Source organism: Dermacentor variabilis, chromosome 9, assembly GCF_050947875.1.
Source record: "Dermacentor variabilis isolate Ectoservices chromosome 9, ASM5094787v1, whole genome shotgun sequence".
In the NCBI taxonomy this organism is placed as follows: domain Eukaryota; kingdom Metazoa; phylum Arthropoda; class Arachnida; order Ixodida; family Ixodidae; genus Dermacentor; species Dermacentor variabilis.
The window spans coordinates 2043093-2062308 of NC_134576.1; the positions used below are offsets into that span (position 1 = coordinate 2043093).

At 46.0% G+C, this 19216-nt stretch overlaps 1 protein-coding gene across 7 annotated transcripts in view; it reads left to right on the forward strand.

Moving 5' to 3' along the window:
* The window catches only part of LOC142558245 (EGF domain-specific O-linked N-acetylglucosamine transferase-like), a 283563-nt gene that overhangs the window by 129735 nt on the left and 134612 nt on the right, over positions 1-19216 (forward strand). For 6 of the 7 annotated variants that reach the window (XR_012822996.1, XM_075670398.1, XM_075670401.1 and 3 more), the window contains exon 9: positions 12890-12976. The exons of the other annotated variant lie outside the window; for it this stretch is intronic. Coding sequence is in view for 5 of the 6 variants with exons in the window: in XM_075670398.1 (XP_075526513.1) it covers positions 12890-12976 (87 nt within the window). In the remaining variant the exon portion in view is untranslated. The remainder of the gene's footprint in view (positions 1-12889; positions 12977-19216) is intronic. 7 annotated transcript variants of the gene reach the window in all.

The window sequence follows — 19216 nt, forward strand, 5'->3', positions numbered from 1 at the left end:
CTGTGAATTTGATACGGTGATTGATTGATTCGATTGATTCGGTGACATAACAGATTGCACAGGTGAAGATGGTATAGGTAACAGAGCATCATCAGGTTCAGTGGTGAATACTGATGAAAACGAGCGGTTAAATGCATCGGCACACTCTTCTTTGGGGATTGCTATATCGTTATGGTCGGTGATAGTGATAGCATCCATTGGTTTGGGGTTTAGAAATTGCCAGAACTTCTAGGGGTTAGTGCTTAGTATATGGGGCAACGTGTCTTAGAAAAAGGAGTGTTTTTTGTGGTTTATAGCTCAAAGATAAACTTTCTCTGCCTCATAATATATGTCCCAGGCCACAGCACAATTGGTTTGCTTTGCCGACCGAAAAAGTAGTTTTTCCTGTTTTCTAAAATTGATAATTTTTTTGTGAACCAAGGTTTATTGCTCTTAGTCGGTACTGAAATAACTGGAATGTGGTTAGTAGAAAGGTCGGTGATTTTTTGTTGGAAGATTGACCAATTTACTTGAAGTGTGCGGTTGTGGAATTCAGCACTGAAAGGGGGGTAGAAGGACTTAAGTTTGTTGTTAATGGCTTCGTAGTTGCCTTTGTCGTATGAGCATATTATTTTATTCCATGATTCTCGTTTTGGAAAGGTAAAGTTAAAGACAGTGGGGATTACTACGGCTAATTGCCGGAAGATAAGATATCGAAGATAGGCGAGATGGATTGTTATTTATGTAAAGGGGGTTTATTCGGGTCGTAGAGAAGCAGCGATCAACACGGCAACAGCAGGTAGGGTGCAGCCAGCGAACGAGCTGGGTACGAGCCACGCGATGGCAACGGGGCTTTTTAGCCTGCCGATCTTCTTCGTTACAATCACCCCCGGAATTGAAGAGTAGCCATCCTGGCGACCTAGGAAGAGGTGGGCGGATCGTAGTACTGCTTCAGCCGCTCAATGTGTACAGTCTCTCGCCCTCGTCGACAGAGATCGGGAGATAGCGATACGGGTTCGACCACATAGTTCACTGGTGATGTTTTTGCAACCACGCGGTAGGGCCCGTGGTACTTCGGAAGGAGCTTGGACGAAAGACCAGGAGCAGCAACAGGCGGGACCCAAAGCCACACGAGTGAGTCGACGGGGAAGGGGTGAGGGGGAGGATTGAGGTCATGGCGCTCTTTTTGGCGGCACTGTTGAGCAGACGTCAAAGAATGGGCCAGTTGTTGGCATTTCTCGGCATGCTGAGCAATTGCAGAAACAGGTGAGCATTCAGCAGGGTCCTGGAGGGATGGTGCTGGAGGGATGACGGCCGTAAAGCAGAAAGAATGGCGAGAATCCAGTAGTGGCTTGAGAGGCAGTGTTATATGTGTAAGTGACGAACGGAAGTACAAGATCCCAGTTAGAGTGGTCAGATGCAACATACATTGATAGCATGTCACCAGGAGTTCTGTTGAATCGTTCTGTTAAGCCATTGGTCTGTGGATGATAAGCAGTAGTAGTGCGGTGAATAATTTGGCATTCAGATAGGAGTGACTGCAGGACGTCTGAGAGAAATACGCGACCCCAATCGCTCAACAGTTCACGAGGGGCGCCATGGCGGAGAATGAAGTTGTTTAGTATGAACGAGGCGATGTCTTTTGCTGATGCAGCAGGCAAGGCGGCGGTTTCAGCATACCGTGTCAAATAATCTACGGCCACAACAATCCATCGGTTGCCAGCGCCAGTAGATGGAAGAGGCCCGTATATATCAATGCCGACGCGGTCGAATGGCTGAGCTGGGCAGGGAAGTGGTTGGAGAGGTGCGGTGGAGAGATGCGAGGCACATTTGCGTCGCTGGCAGGCAATGCAGGAGCGCACGTATTTGTGGACGAAGGTGTACATTCCTCGCCAATAATATCGTAGGCGAAGCCGTGTGTAGGTTTTTGACGCTCTGCCATGACCACACTGCGGGTCAGAATGAAAAGCGGAGCATAAATCTTGTCGTAGGTGGCGAGGCACTAGTAAGAGCCATTTGCGGCCATCATTGTGGTAGTTGCGGCGGTATAAAAGTCCGTCGCGGATTGTGAAATGCTGCGCCTGTCGGCGTAACGCTCGAGGTGCTGAAGTCGCCGGAGGATTGGACAAAAAGTCGAATATCATGACTATCCATGGGTCTTTTCGTTGCTCCGATGCCATGTCCAGGATGTCAAGTGGGGAGATGTCATGTCTATAAGTAGAAGTGCTGCTGTCTGAAGTAACTGGGGAGCACGAGAGGGCATCGGCGTCAGAGTGTTTGCATCCAGAACGATAGACGACACGGATATCATAGTCCTGGATTCGGAGGGCCCGCCGAGCGAGGCGGCCCGACAGGTCTTTTAGGTTGGACAACCAGCAAAGAGCGTGATGATCCGTCACCACGTCAAAGCGTCGACCGTAGAGATATGGACGAAATTTTTGAAGAGCCCATACGATAGCCAGGCACTCTTTTTCTGTGACTGAGTAATTGGCCTCAGGTTTCGTGAGGGCACGACTAGCATAAGCGACTACGTATTCGGCATTAGTGTTCTTGCGTTGTGCGAGCACGGCACCAAGGCCGACACCAGTGGCCTCAGTGTGAAGTTCTGTAGGTGCGCTTGGATCAAAATGGCGCAAGACTGGCGGATACGTGAGGAGGTGACGAAGAGTCGTAATGGCATCATCAGAGGCTTCCGACCAAGCAGAAAGTTCATTGTCGCCTTGAAGAAGTTGGTTAAGTGGTGCGATCACTGTAGCAAAATTGCGAACGAAACATCGAAAATAGGAGCATAGGCCAATGGAGCTGCGTAGTGCTTTCAAGTTAGTGGGCTTTGGAAATTCGGATACGGCGCGAAGTTTATCAGGATCAGGAAGAATGCCTTCTTTGGAGACAACGTGGCCTAATATAGTCAGTTTTCGAGCTGCAAATCGGCACTTTCTTAAGTTAAGCTGGAGACCAGCATTCCAGAGATAGGTCAAAACTTGATGTAAATGCTGAAGATGGGTCGGAAAATCAGGGGAAAAGACGACAACGTCGTCGAGGTAGCAGAGGCAAGTATGCCACTTCAGGCCACGTAGAATGCCGTCAATCATGCATTCGAAGGTGGCGGGCGCATTGCACAGACCGAACGGCATCACAGTGAATTCATACAAGCCATCTGGTGTTACAAACGCGGTTTTAGAACAGTCAGCGTCAGCCATGGGCACCTGACAGTAGCCATAGCGGGGAGATGTAAGGAGGAAAAAAACTCCGCTCCTTGCAAACAGTCAAGTGCGTCGTCAATACGTGGCAATGGGTATACATCCTTTCGGGTAATCTTGTTAAGCCTTCGATAATCGACGCAAAATCGTATGGTGCCATCTTTCTTTTTAACTAGGACGACTGGTGATGCCCAAGGACTACTAGAAGGCTGGATGACACCGCGATTGAGCATATCGTTCACCTGGTCATTGATAACGCGTCTTTCAGTCGCCGATACTCGGTAGGGACGCTGTTGAATTGGTGCATGGCTCCCAGTGTCGATAGTGTGCGAAACAGTTGTTGTGCGGCCGAGTGATGTTGCTTGGCAATCAAAGGAGGAAGAGAAGCCTTGGAGCAAGCGAAGAAGTTCGTCGCGCTGCGTCGTCGTAAGGTCACTGGCAATAGCTGGCGTAAAAGAACGCGGTAGTGACTGTGAACGCGATGCCTCGAGAGCAGCAATATAAGTGGAGTCGTCCATCGTGTCAAATATTGAAGATGAGGTCAGTGGCTCTGCTCTACCAAGGCTTTCACGGCGGCGTAAAGTAATTGGTTCAGCCGATGGGTTTGAGACGCACATGAGAGAGGCGCCAGCTTGGAACTCGAGGACAGCGAACGGCAGTGGTAGTGAACGGCGGTGAACTAAGAGTTCAGACGGAGCTAAGAGTACTGTGCCGTCATCTACATAGTCACATGAGATACTGACAAGGGTAGAAGACCAGGCAGGTATAATGGTGTCTTCTGAAACAGATCTTGCGGCAATGGTCCTTATGGTCAGTTATAATATCAGTCGAAAACTGAAACAGCTCTATTTCGGCGCGGGCGCAGTCAATGATCGCATGATGTGTGGAGAGAAAGTCCCAACCTAATATGACGTCGTGTGAACATGATGGCAACACGATGAATTCTATGATATAGAGGACGTCCTGAATTACGACACGAGCAGTGCAGGCGCCGGATGGCTCGACGTGCTGCGCGTTGGCAGTTCGAAAAGACAGTCCAGAAAGCGTCGTCGTCACTTTTCCTATTTTGCGGCAAATACGGCCATCTATCGCTGAAAGTGCAGCGCCAGTGTTGACAAGTGCTAGCGTCAATGTTCCTTCTATTGCGACTTCAATAACATTCTTCGGGGAAGTGTGAGGCCTTATACATTTCGCTGGCACCGCAGTTCTCGTCTCCTGAACTGCAATATTTAGTTTTCCTGGTGCAAAGGGCTCCGACACCGGTGCATGGGGGAAAGCGAGCGGCGGCGAGGAGAAGGTGAACGGCGAGCGGTGGAGAATGCGGTGTCGACAACAGGAGGAGATTCAAAGGTGTCCGAATAGTTACGGCGTTGTTGGAAACGTGGCGCATATGGACGCACATTGTTAGAGACGTTCGGTGTAAGGAGACGACAGTGACGTGCTACGTGTCCAGCACGGCCACAACAAAAACAAATCGGGCGATTGTCTTCCGTGCGCCAATGATCTTGAGGTCGTGCATACTGCACCAGTGGCCGGACTGGAGCGGATACGGGCGGGCGCAAAGGCGGGCGAAGGGGACCATAGGTCTATGGTGCAGGCCTCGAAGCGATTTCGGCGAACGTCAGGGGAGCGGCAACCGGAGCCTGCTGGAGAGAAGGTGGAATGTGGTTGGCTACCTGCTCCTTGATGACAGATTGGAGAGCGGGTGCCAACGGAGAATTCGACTGGCCGTGTGTAAGGGGAATCAGAGAAAGCTGAAAAGCCACCTCTTCACGGACGAACTCGTTGATCTGTAGCAGTAGCGACGTGTTATCCGGGGAAACAGCCAAGCTCGACATTGAAGTCGCCTGAGGAGGAGGTTGGCGGGTGGCTAGGCGTTGTTTGCGGAGTTCGTCGAAGCTTTGGCAGAGACTGACGAGTTCAGAGACTGTCGCCGGATTTTTCGCCAACAGCATCTGGAAGGCGTCGTCTTCAATGCCTTTTAAGATATGGCGGATCTTCTCGGCATCAGCCATTGTGACGCCAACGCGGTTGCAGAGGTCGACAACATCTTCTTATAACTTGTAAATGTCTCCCCGCACTGTTGCGCACGACTGCGCAAACGTTGCTCGGCGCGAAGCTTGCGAACGGCGGGGCGCCCGAATACCTCCGTCACATTAGTTTTGAAGGCTGGCCACGTCATGAAATCACGTTCATGGTTGCGGTGCCACACGCTGGCGACACCGCTCAAATAAAAGGATACGTAATTCAGCTTTTTGGTGTCGTCCCAGTGGTTGTGGATGCTCACCCGGTCGTGGTCAGCGAGCCAGTCTTCTACGTCATGGTCTTCGGCACCGCTGAAGATGGGTGGGTCGCATTGACGCAACGGGCCGGGGCAGACCACGGTAGTCATTGGGGCGGCGGGTTGTGGTTGCGGTGGTCCTTCTTCCGGCATAATGAAGATAGGCTGCAGTGTCCGGTTGCGAAGTTCCAGAATTCCGGTTGTACCCAGCAGCTCCACCAGTTGTAAAGGGGGTTTATTCGGGTCGTAGAGAAGCAGCGACCAACACGGCAACAGCAGGTAGGGCGCAGCCAGCGAACAAGCTGGGTACGAGCCACGCGATGGCAACGGGGCTTTTTAGCCTGCCGATCTTCTTCGTCACAGTTAATTTGACATCTAAAATGTTGTTCTAGTCATTCACTGCACGTGTTGGTTCTAAAACTAGCTGGGTTAAGTTGAAATTAAAGCAGACTTCAAGGAAATCATTTTCGGTTGTACTATGTGACGATGGTGGATAGCTATCCCAATTGATATTAGGGAAATTGAAGTCTCCGAAAGCAAAATCTGAGCATTAGTGTACTTTTTCATTAGTTCATTTAAGATGCAGTTGAGCTTGTCAGTAAAGCTAGTGTCTGCTTGCGGGGGGCGGTAGCAAACACCAAGTAAAATAGTTTGCGGGGTTGCACGAAAGAGTAGCCATAATATTTCCAGGTTACTTGGGTTGTGAACGACGGAGCAGAGATTACTAACGGCGATGAGCACCCCGCCGCCTCTAGAGGGCTGGTGACCATTACAGAAAACATAGAAACTGGGTAGGTCATCCATGACCTCCGTGTCGGATACATCAGCGATTAGCCAGGTTTTGGTAAGTATCAACAAGTTACATCCAGATGATAAAACCATATTAGATACAATGTGACGTTTGGAAAGAAAGCTTCGTATGTTAGAATAGGTTGCTGAAATAGTAGTGTTAGGGCGGGTTGTCGTTATTGAACGGTTTGTTGGATGACGGTGATGCAGCGATTGCTATTGGATTTCTTTTACACATTTTGTAGTTTCGTCGTACATGTACTTAGCAGATCCTATAAACAGAGTTTTGTAGCGTAATGAAAATGGAGCCAATTTGGTCCTCGCAAAAGCCGAAAGATGTTACTGGGCATTTTGTGCAGTACGAGAGTAGTCTTCATGAATGCTATAGCTAGTCCCTTTCAACTTGCAGCCGTAGGACAGAATTTTTTCTTTTGTTTTATAAAAAAGGAATTTTACGATTATAGGACGGTTTCGATTATCAGAACGGCGGCCGAGACGATGCGCACATTCAATCTCCTCAGGATTCACGGTCATGTTTAATTGGTCTGCGCAAAGCCGAATGATTTCTTCCTCTGCCTGAGCAGCGGATTCGGATGCACTTGGGTTGGCGATACCGAAGAAGATAAGGTTGCTACGGCAGGCTCGGTTTTCTGCTTCATCGATGCGCGCTTCAATATCGGAGGTTGCCCATGTCGTCACGGCTGCAGAAGTCTTAAATGTTTCAACCTGCCGCTGCAGGTCCTCAATGTGTTGACAGTGGCTCTCGACGGCATGCATCCTTCTGTTTTGTTCGGAAATCGAATTGTTAGTCTCTACTAGTTCGCTTTTTAAGCCTTTAATCTCATTAATTAACTGCAATTGCCCAGCGGACAGCTTCTTTAGTTCACTTAGTACAGCGTTAGAGTCAGGACTGGGGTTAATTTCTATGTCGCCCAACAGTAGCAGCAAAGAGCGTGAGACATGAATACAATTCATTGTGATGGCAAACAGACACTTGGGGCTCAGCAGCAGTACCAAAACATAGTTGCTTGATTTCTTAGTGTAAAGACTATAACACTGACTAACCTGCATATCAAACAGCAGCAGTTTAGTGGACTGTATCGTGGCACAGTCACCGAGCCCACAGGTTGGCGCGCGAAGGCGTTGCTCTTTTATAGGCGATCTGCCGACGGATGTTGCTGACGTAGGCAGCTTCCTGGTGGTAGGGCTGATCACGCTCGTCACAGGCGGTGCTAGTAGAAGCGTAGGGGGGACTAGCATGACTTGGCGAGAGACAGCAGGGGCATGGCCAAAACACGGTTCCATGCAGTTTGAAGTTGCGTGTGGGATGGCCGAGATGGTAGCGGGCAGAGCTGCGCCAATCGGTGCAATGATGAACACCGGCGTATTAAACAACAGCGGTTTAGTGGACTGTATCGTGGCACAGCCACCGAGCCCACAGGTTGGCGCGCAAAGAACTCACAAAGAACCATTTTTCAAAAGACCATTTCGAAAGACCATTTAGAAAGGCTATAGCACTGACATCACTTTATTTACTGAATCTTCGCTAACACCTGATATTAACGATTCAGAATTGATCCACAGCAACCGGTCCTTTCATATCTACAGGCGAGATCGAGTAGGTCACCATGGAGGCGGCATTCTTGCTCTTGTGAATTCAAGTTTTTCATCCACTTTACTCGAGATAAAAAGCCACAGCGAAGTAATGTGTCTGAAAATTAGCCTTCCCTTTTGTACCAATATACTAATTGTATGTTATGGAGCACCTGACACGGATCATTCTTTTATTACGGACCGTCACTCTGTAGTTCAAGACTTGCAATCCCGATTTCCTCATGCCAATCTAATACTTTATGGTGATTTTAACTACCTGGACATCAACTGGGAGGCTTTTACTGCGTCATCTCGCCAATCTAAAGATTTCCTTGAAATGGTCCTCACTTCAAACCTTTTCCAAGCAGTAAACAAGCCAACACGAGGCTCAAATATTCTTGACCTTATTCTTGTTTCCAGTCCTGAGCTATTTCAATCCTTTTCATGTTACAGTGGGCTGAGTTCTTTAACCTGATGATTGAAGTCTCCCCCCCCCCATCAACCGTCCATCAAACCGTTGCTCAGTGGCTATGGCGTTGGGCTGCTGAGCATGAGGTCGCGGGATCGAATCCCGGCCACGGCGGCTGCATTTCGATGGGGGTGAAATGTGAAAATACCCATGTGCTTAGATTTAGGTGCACGTTGAAGAACCCCAGGTGGTCGAAATTTCCGGAGTCCTCCACTACAGCATGCCTCATAATCAGAAAGTGGTTCTGGCACGTAAAACCCCACAATTAAAAAATTAAAATTAAACCGTCCATCAAATACACCCGTGAATACGGTAAAGCTGATTTCTCGAGCACAAACTCCGACCTCGAACACTTTTTCACCACCTTTCATGCGTCCATGGCTACGAGATCCATAAATGAAAATTGGTGTCTTTTCAAGCACAAAATCTTATCACTCATGGACACCTAGGTCCCACTAATCTGCATCTGCGGGGATGCCACAAAGCCATGGTATTCTAACTCTCTGCATAAGCTATCACGAAAAAAGAAGCGCCTCTTCTGTAATGCCAAGAACTCCGGATCGCTTGTAAAATGGGAAAAATACTTCGGCATCCTTCGCAAATACACTAGATTATTGCGGTCATTCAAAAGAAAATTCTACCACTTACGATCTTCTAAAAATATTGTGTGTTTACCCCAAGAAATTTTGGAATTTGCTAATGCCCAACAAGAACAGTTCCTATAACATATGCTTGAAAAGACAAGACGGCACAGACGTTCCGCTTTACGAGCGATCAGACGCGATGAATTCCTACTTCACCTCAGTTTTAACCCACGAGCCAGTGGATAAGAGCATTACTTTAACGAGCCTAAATTTTATTCCAATACCACCCGTAACCATCACATCTCAGGGAATTTCAAAGCTCATTGATAACCTCAAGCCGTCCACTTCACCCGGACCTGGTAATATTCCTGCTAAAATACTTAAAGGCACGAAACATTTCACAAGCCAATTCCTGCCACTCATCTTTGCCCAGTCCCTCAATACCAGTCAAGTTCCGGACGACTGGAAATCGATCAAGGTTGTGCCAATTTTTAAGAGCGAAGTCCGTGCTGACCCCTCTAATTATCATCCCATTTCATTAACATGCATCTCATGCAAGCTCTTCGAACATATACTCTACTCCCATATTGCGAATCACCTCGATCACAATTGTTTCTTCTTTCCCAAACAGCATGGTTTCAGGGCAGGCTTCTCGTGCGAAACCCAACTTTTCGAATTTCCAACCGATCTTCACCTTAATTTAGATTCTTCATTCCAAACAGACGTTATATACTTAGATTTTTCAAAAGCATTTGACCGCGTTCCTCACCAACGTCTATTGTGTAAACATGCATGCTTATCACTCGACCCTCTTATCTTATCCTGGATTCGCTGCTTTTTAACTAACTGCTCACAGTTCACCGTCATCGCCAGTCATGTGTCTGAAACTACTGAAGTTGTCTCTGGAGTTCCCCAGGGTTCTGTTCTTGCTCCGCTTCTCTTCCTAATTTTCATCAACGACCTGCCATCTGGGATTTCGTCATCCGTTTGTTTTTTTGCAGACGATTGCGTCATTTATTGCCACATCTCCGATATTACCGACCTGGAATCATTACAAGACGACCTAAACAAAATCCAGAAATGGTGTTCTGACTGGCTTATGCGGCTTACTATTTCGAAATGTAAATGCATGCGCATCTCACGTAAACATTCCACTACCCTTTTCCCGTACTCACTGAACTCCACAGCGTTATCAGTAACAAACTCATACAGGTACCTGGGAATCGAAATAACTAACAAGCTAACTTGGGTGGACCATATCACGAAACATTGTGCTAACACTTCCAGACCATTTGGTTTCATCCAAAGATCTCTGGCTATGTCCCCTCCATCCATCAGGCAACTAGCATACGAAACATACGTCCGGTCTAAAATGGAGTATGCCTCAGCCATATGGGACCCTCACCAGGTTTACTTGATTCAGTCGCTTGAAACCATTCAGAACCGGGCAGCCCACTTCATAACTTCCCAGTACTCACCTTGGCACAGCATTACTGACATGAAATTGTCTCTCAGACTCGAACCCCTAGCACTCCGCCAGAAACTTGCAGTGCTCTGCTTTTTTTCATAAATTATACTTTCTTTCCCGCACTGCACGAGAACTTATTTGCTCCGTTATGCTCATCTCACCATTTGTTTAACTCCCTTAGTATACAATGTTTCCATAGTTCTTCCAATGCCTTCAACAAATCCTTCCTCCCTATCGCCATAAAAGAATGGAACAAACTTCAAGAAGCCGTGGTTTTAGAGTCAAATCCCTCCAAATTTAGACAGTTACTATCAGACCATTTCAGCCCAAAATAGCCACTTTTCCTCACGTTTCCTCTCCCAGCAATCCGACTTGCTTGTGTCATTGCCTATTTTTCCTTCTCTCCTTTTTTGCCAATTATGTTTAGCGTTTTTCACGTTTACGTGTACAGTTTTCTTTTAATTTATTGCTACTCAGTTTGAGATATTTTCAATGTTCTGTTTATACCTGATGTTTCCTACACAGGTTATTATTTATTTTTCTGTTAATTTGTTTTTTTTTTTATTTAGCTGATGTGTGGCACTTTCCCATCGCTGTCTCCCCCCCTTATGTAATGTCACGGAAGGGACCCTTAAGGGAATAATAAATTATGATGATGATGAACTGTGCCACGTTACACATGCCACCTGCATCACTGAACAAGAAAGCCAGTAATATTAAGCATAGCTGCGTAGAAGAATAATACACCAGTACCAATTTTTCAAACTGTTCTGGAATGAATGAACTGTGGCGTAGTTTACGTGCCAAAACTACAATTTATTATGAGGCAAGCCGTAGTGGGAGACTCCAGGTTAATTTTGACCACAGGGGGATTTTTAATGTGCTCCCAATGCACAGGCGTTTTCTGCACTTTGCCCCCCCCATAGAAGTGAGCCCACCATGGCTAGCATTTGATCCCGCAACCTTGTGCTTAGCAGCGCAACCCATAGCTGCTAAGCCACTGCAGAGGGTACTGTTCTGGAGAATCCATTTTGGTTATGTTATTGGTTGCATCAGCCCAGGATGCTTCAGCAAGGAAACGTGGCTAATGGCAGCAGCTGGTTTTATTGTGCATCCTCCCACAGTCCCATGTGTGTTCAGAGAAAGCTTATATGGGGCCTACTCTGATTTCCCCATTCAAAAGCATGTAAAATATAGAAATGCTTTTATGAGGCAACAGCTTGACTGAGTTAAATGAACTTTGTTGCATTTGAAGCATAACTACGAGTCAGCCTAGTTGGAACAGATTCATCTTAAAACTTTTTGTGCGCAAACAAACAGGGACGAAAAATAGGGGCAACTGGACAAAACTGGACAATCGCCCCTTTACACAGGAAAAAGCTCTAGGACATTGGTCCAGACGGGCTTCGGCACTCAAGGCCTTAAGGGCTTTGTTGAAGTTTTTAAGGACATGCGAATTGTGTGACCGCCTTTGAACGTTGCAGTGCGTAGTTTCGCGTTACTGTGTGAATTTTCTTTTTTTTCCATTTTTTTCCTCTTCTTCTTCTTTCTCCTTTTATTCCCTTAACCCCTTTCCCCAGCACAGGGTAGCCAGCCGGTACTTACACTAGCTAACCTCCCTGTCTTTCCTCTCCTTTGTCTCCTCCTTCTCCTTCAGATGAATAAAAATAATGAGTTGGAGCACAGGCATTACCAGATTAAGAACAGCAGCTCTCCCATATTCTTAAAAAGAAAAGTGCATTCTGTGAATTCTAGTGCTAACTTCTGGGGCTGAAACTTGAATGAAAGCAAGGAAAATTGAAAAGGCACTATGGTGTTTCATTGCATAATGAGCAATGGAACGGAATATTGTAGGTATAATGCTAGAAGACAGCCTGACCGCAGTATGGATGAAAGAGCAAGCTAAAATTGCTAATGGTTTGTTTGAGATTAACGAGTGCAGTTGGGTGGGTCATCTAGATAACCAGTAGTCTGTTAGGGTAATGGACGACTAGGTGCTAAGCGCAGGGAAGCACAAGTGAAACCACTGTGCCTTGTAATCTGCTGGTGGAAAGATACCTGAACACTACATTGAGACCTTCATTGTCATAATCAGTGCGTTTTAAGTCCACTTCAGTGCAAGGGCCTCTCCAAGCGATCTTAAGTTACTGCTGTCTTGCACTGGCTCCATCGTATGCCTGCAAATTGTCTCGTGTTATCACAGTACCTGATTTCATCATATAAGCTCTCACATTCTTTCTCTCTAAATATGTGTTGGACAATATGGGAAACAGTACAGGCAACAGGACGAGATGTACAAACAGTACAAATATGCTGTCAGCTGATTAGTATGCAGATTCATTAAGTATATCTATATGGCACATGTAGAACATGGCAAGCATAGACACGCACGAGGGCAGCCATATCTGAGCCAGTTGCTCGGCCAGCTATCAAAAGAAAAGAAAAACGCCTCCTACGACGTTCATCGTGTTTGATGAAGAGCAACTAGCCCAGCTTCACATCTGACATGCTGTGATTGTATTGCAGCTCCCTTACAAGGGCACATTCCTGCCAATGTGGTCAGCATTCCATTCGGGAAAGCTGAGAAGCCTGTCCGAGTTTCGAGGAAAGAAGGTGCGTATTTTGGATTTGGTCCTCATCTTGACTTCCCAGGGCCTACGAATTAGTCATTTACCTGGGTAGTGCAAGGAAGAGATGGCCGCCTGGCCTATAGGCACCTAGCAGGAATCTTTCATGAGGTCAGGAATGAAAGTGCTGCGCCACTTGCACCAGCCAAACCACGAGCTGTTCCAACCTGTGCCAATATTGCCAAATTTAGTAGGATATGTTTGTTCAGCGGCAACTCACAGACCATAGACGCATTGGATAGTGCTTAGCCCTGCATTCAAAGCCTGAGCAGTCCATTTCAGCATCAGCATTTTTGGAGTGTGGGTGTGTTTGGTGGCATAATTATAACTAGGGCACAAGAAAATGAAAACCGTTTTGTGCTACAGAATGTATTACAAATGTTTTATAAAATTGCTGAGCTCTTCTATATATGCAGACCAGCTAAAGATGATTTGAACTTCATGGGGGCAGCTGGGAAGGAAAGCCACGCTGAATGAACAGGGTTGTACAGTCTGCTCAGTGTGTAGCCTATCAGTTTCGTTATACATTTTAGCACTCAATTTTGTGCCCTACTGGCACATCTCAGTCGATTAATAGGCCGTGCTTGTGACATTCTAAATCTATTTCGCATGTGCACCACGTCCGGATACAGGGATGGTAGTGTGGCACACCGACAAACGACCTGCTTGTTTTCATGAAGCTTCCTGGTCACAAATATCCAACGGAAACTGTAATCGTCACTCAAATTTGCACTCAGGCTACACTATTTTCTGCAGGGCCACACCACACAAAATAAGATTTTTGCCGCCACAGAAGAGAAGCCAAGGATGTAGTTTTGTATTTAGTCAACCCTGCTTTATTTCATAAACTATATTTCCACAATTTCTACCTGTGCAATAATCTTATATCATCTCCTACCTACATTTCCTCTCGCATTGATCATAGCCATAAGGTTGGAATCATTCAATGCTGCACCAGAACCTGTAATGAATCATTTATTCCTAGGACCTCTCAGGAATGGAACCACCTTCCCGGCGCAGTTGTCGCAATCAAGGACAACTCAACGTTTCGTTCGGCCTTATCAGAGGTCATCACTCCCGGATACAATTAACTAATCAATTGCTGTAATAACTAACCATTTCTTGCTGGTTTGTTATTTACTTGTGTATGTTTTTACCCACCCCCCTTGTAATACTTCGGTCTTGAGGGTACAATAAAATAAAACAAATAAGAACCTTAGCAGCCAAATGGTGGTCCTAAATAAAGGTTATGTGAAAACGCAAGCCTCCGAAATTGCGTTTGCAGCAACAATGTTCATGTTGCGTCTTGTGCAGACCGAGTCCAAAACTTTTAATAAAGCATCATTCAGCACATGAAAATAAAGGATTGTTGTTTTACACTGGCTTTATGGTGCCTGTGGCATAACCGTTAATAAGCTCGAATAATCCAGCTTATTTGGAATATTGGTCTACGACGTAAAACCGGAAAGCCAGTAAACATTTTTATCCCTTTATTTTTTCATGAATATGTTAGAGCTTTTTCTCTGCAAGTGATGTGAAATACTGGCAAATCTGCAATGACCAACACGTCGCTTCACATTTATTCTGCAGCATACTGCTATCTTAACTGCAGGTCGCCTAGAACTAAAAATTATCAAAGGGTGCTACTCGAACAGCATTCACTGTACCTTGAAGAGTGTTGTTCATGGTGGCCTCTGTAAATATTTCTCATTCATTGTGCACGAATATGTTTAATTAGCTAAATTGATAAATATACCTAATCGAGCGAGATGTCAGTGAAAAAGTTCTTTGTGACAGTTACAAATGACCGATAACAGCATTTAAAACAACTCGGGATTCGTGAAGACTTTTTTTTTAACGAGGAAGAAAGCCCGTTCTAAGATAAACCGCTCTGACTGTGACAATGCTTATGTGCACCAAATATTGCATCAATCTTTATGGAAACTTCGTCAGATAGGGGCAGTGAGCTGCTGGGCTTTTTTCTCGACGTGTCAGCAGTTTTTGCTGTGCATATTCGATTCCTACCAAATGTGAAGTAGCGCAATCTTTTAACAGTTCACTTTCTGAACCGTTACAAGACCTTGCCCCAGGTTTGCACATTCGTAATATGTATACACGGTGCGCTCATGATGACGTTTACGCCTGAGACCACTTATATTACAGGTGCAGGGACACATTGTCACATGGATTTTTAGTAACATTTTGCAGGCTTTGTTCTCTTATCCTTGTTTTTTTTGCAAAAAAGGACTGCACATGACCTAGCTAGTTCGCTATATACGCTGTTATCAGTCATTTCTCAATGTATTGGCACCTTATTGAGTAAGTAGGGTACTAAATGTAAGTTCAGTAAAGTTAAATATTGGTTGCTTGTTCACAATGAAGAAGAACAAATTGACCAGCATTAACATAAGCCTATCAACATAGAGTGGGTGTCTTTCATAGAAAGCCCTTGCTTATTTTTTTCTTCACCACATTTAGTTGGCAAGTCCGGTATGTAATTTAATGGGGGTTTCTGAGAAGCCTGTATGAGTTTCCTTTGTAGCTTCATGCCCTACTTGGGTGGATGACAATTTTTCCCTGTCATTAATTTTACTCACCTTGAAGGCTTCCACAGAACTGGTCTGCCATAATGTAGTGGTGTGCTGCAAAGTCAAATAAGGAACACCCTTTCTTCATATGCCTGTATGTCACTCATATTGAACTTTACCAAGCTGCTTCAAAACGTGTATCTACTGCTCCAAAATAGACAGTTCGTGCTCCAAACCTGCTCCATTGTGCCAAATTTGCTGCTCCAAGACTTCCGTGACCGCTTCCATCCGTGGTAGGTGAAACAGCACTTGCTTCAGCATCCCAGTAAAGTCGTGGCAGAGAGCATGGCACCTACATGCCCTCTATTGTTCGAGTCAGCTCATAAAGGAAGGGCGTGCACGGCTGGTTCAGAGCTATCATGGACCATCCGACGCTTCCATGCGTGAATAAATGTGCTCGTTTCCGATACCAGCACTTACGTCCCCAAATTTCAAAGCAGTGGCACAAACACACAAATTCATTGCAAACACTGGAGGTGGCAAGGTGCCTCATCTCACCTTGCTCACCGTCACAAGCAGCATGTAGGTTGGTACCTCTACCGACCAAAGTTTCCGTCACACTTCACGCTTCACGTACTTCATGTCGCATTTATTTGGTATCTTTTGCAAATAAAATACAAGTAGCTGGGACAGTCAGAGAAATTCGACAGCACAGCATCTGAGAACAAAACAGGCCGTTTCAGCTTAACTAGAAGGACTTTGCCATAATGCCGCTGTAGGAGTTGTTGGACGATCTCGCTGCTGCCACCAGTTGTAAGGGTTGAAGGTCGTAGAGAGGAACTTGGGGGGGATAGGACTAGGCGTACTGGGCTTATTTACAGTATTTACGTTTTAAACAAGAAATACATAGACAGTCTAGCGTGGCTCCCAAATGGAGCGCACAAGATGAAGCATACAGCAAACAAGCACACAGCTCACGAGCACGAGTACAGAGCACGACGACGAGCACACTCTAGCAGCGACAAACAGCCGCTTATAAACACTCCGTGCTCCCTAGATCCCTAGGTGAAGGAAAAACGGCAGTTCACCGCCAATTCGCAGCGTCAAAACGTCAACGCAGTCGACCCGCCTGTTGTCCATTATCTTGAGTCTTGAAAGGCGCGTCGGTTCCCCGAGCTGACCCCCACAGCGCGGCCGCCGGTTGCCCATTGTCTTGCGCCTCTAAATTCCAGAGCTGCCTTTCTCCTGTAGTCGCCACGAGTGTCAGCAGACTGTGACGAATCCTGGGGCCCACGTACCGCAAAGCACCCTTTTGTTAGGGAAGCTCTTCTTGCTGCCGAGAGAGATCATAAAGACCCAGCAAATCAACCAACAATACGTTGGGCGCCAAATGTGGCCCTCCCTGCTGCCGTCGCCGATTCTCTGAACGAGGCGCATGGTGGATTAACACTGCCATAGTCCGCAGTTCTCTGAAGGAAGTTCATGGTCGGTTAGCGCTGTCGTCCTCGTTGGCTCTCTGAAGGGCGCCACCACCGCGGGTCGATCGAAGCACGTGCAGCAGGCTAAAATAGCTTTGCAGAACAGTACCCTTGCAGGCCGATCGTAACTCTGCATATTCTCCATTTCGCTCTCCAAGAAGTGTTTCTCGCCAACACATAGTTGCAGGGCATTAGCTATCATTGCTTAGGATTGAACGAGCCCACGCTTGCAACCATACCGGGTCACTAGGAGCCTTGAAGGTAATTACCTTTTCTTTGCAGGATGTGTAGCCACTGCTGTAATTACCTTTTCTTTGCAGGATGTGTAGCCACTGCTGTAATTACCTTTTCTTTGCAGGATGTGTAGCCACTGCTGGAGTTCAGCACAACATATTTCCATCCCATCCTCAAATGCACGGATGGAAAGCACATCAGTTTTGTAGCAACATGAAAAACGCATGCGCAGTGTCAGAAATCGGCGCCACTGGCACATTGCGGAAATATGACAAATCATGAGAGTCAGAAAGCCTGTAAATCATGAAAACTATGACAGTTTGCTAGTCTGAATACATTGTGCCATGTATAATCCAAGCTTTGCCTCCCAAGGTCACCTATACACGCATGCATAGATGGATCCTTCTATGGTTCCGATTCATCGGAAACTACTTTGATTTCTCAAATAGAATGTATTCGAAGCAGAGTGGCCAGGTTTGTCCTGGGCCTGTATACAAAAACGGAGTGTGTTACCATGGTGAAGCAAGAATTGAGTTGAGCATTGCTGTCTTTACGCCGACGAAAACTAAGGTTAAAGCTTATTTTTCAAGTATTCTATGATAACGTTGGAATTAATATGGAAACTTACCTAAAGAAACTTTGCATCTCCAAGCACAGCAATCATACCCTAAAAGTATGTGAGTACCGGCCCAGGACATGCCTGTTTGCTAGTTCCTTCTTTCCAAAGTGCATAGCAGAATGGAACAAGCTGCCTGATGAGCAAGTATGTTGCCAAAATGAGGAGTTGTTCATATCTGAGCTGTAACACCTGCTGCTGTAATGTCCAAGGGCAATGCAGGGTCATTCCTGAATAGTGAAAAGAAAAATTCCGCATGCAAGTGTGTTTATTCGGTGGGCCAGCAGATGTCATCTGCTCAGGGAACTCGCTGGTAGCTCATTTCAGGGGCAGTGCGGCATGTAATTTGAGCAGTACTAAGCAATTACTGCTGCTAAAATGTCCGTCACTCCTCATTCTTGACATTGTTGATTAAAATCAGGAAAATTTACAAAATATGGGATGATACCGCAATTTTTATGTGTCCTGTATACAAGAGCATGAAAATGGTGTGAACATGTCTGCTGCATCATCTGTCATAATGCAACAAAACTGCATTCCCTCCTCACCAAAGCATGATGCTATCACACCGCCCGCATACGCTGTTGTGGCCAGACAGATTCGCCACCCAGAACAGGTCTTTGTCGGTGCCTATTGAGCTTGACTAGTTTCTACCGGCCATGCTCCAATTTGGAATTAAACTGTGCAGTACCTATTTATGAATGGAGTGATGGGAAGCTTGGCCACATTGAACATTTGGCCATTCACATTTATTTATTTATTTTATTTATTTATTAAGGAACCCACAGCGCCAAGGCATTACAGTGGGGGGGGGGGAGGGGGTACAAGAAGACATACATACGACACCTCTGCTCCTGTACAGTGTTAAATGTGATAACAAAAGAGGAAAAACGAAAAAAAAAAGGCAAAGCCCTTAGCAATGCACATCTACAATCTACAAGATCAAAAAGAAAGCATCATTTGATTCAACCCTCACAACATCACTCGGCAGTCTATTCCATTCCCTAATGGTTTTAGGAAAGAAAAACATTTTAAACAATTCAGTTTTTGTCGCAAATTCACGGACCTTAAAATCATGGTCAACACGATTGGATCTATAAAAAGGCTCTTGCACAAACTTTTCACGATCAACCCGAACAGCTGAATAATAAATAGCATGGAAAAACTTCAGCCTCAACTTCTTACGGCGCATGTCTAGTAATTCCCAGTTGAGTGCTTCCTTCGTACGCGATGCACTGTATTGAGCCCCGCGTATGCCAGATACGAAACGAGCAGCAATGTTCTGCACCCGCTCCAGCTTATCTTTATCTCTACGAGTATGCGGGTCCGAAACCGTACACGCGTATTCCAGAATTGACCTCACATAAGTC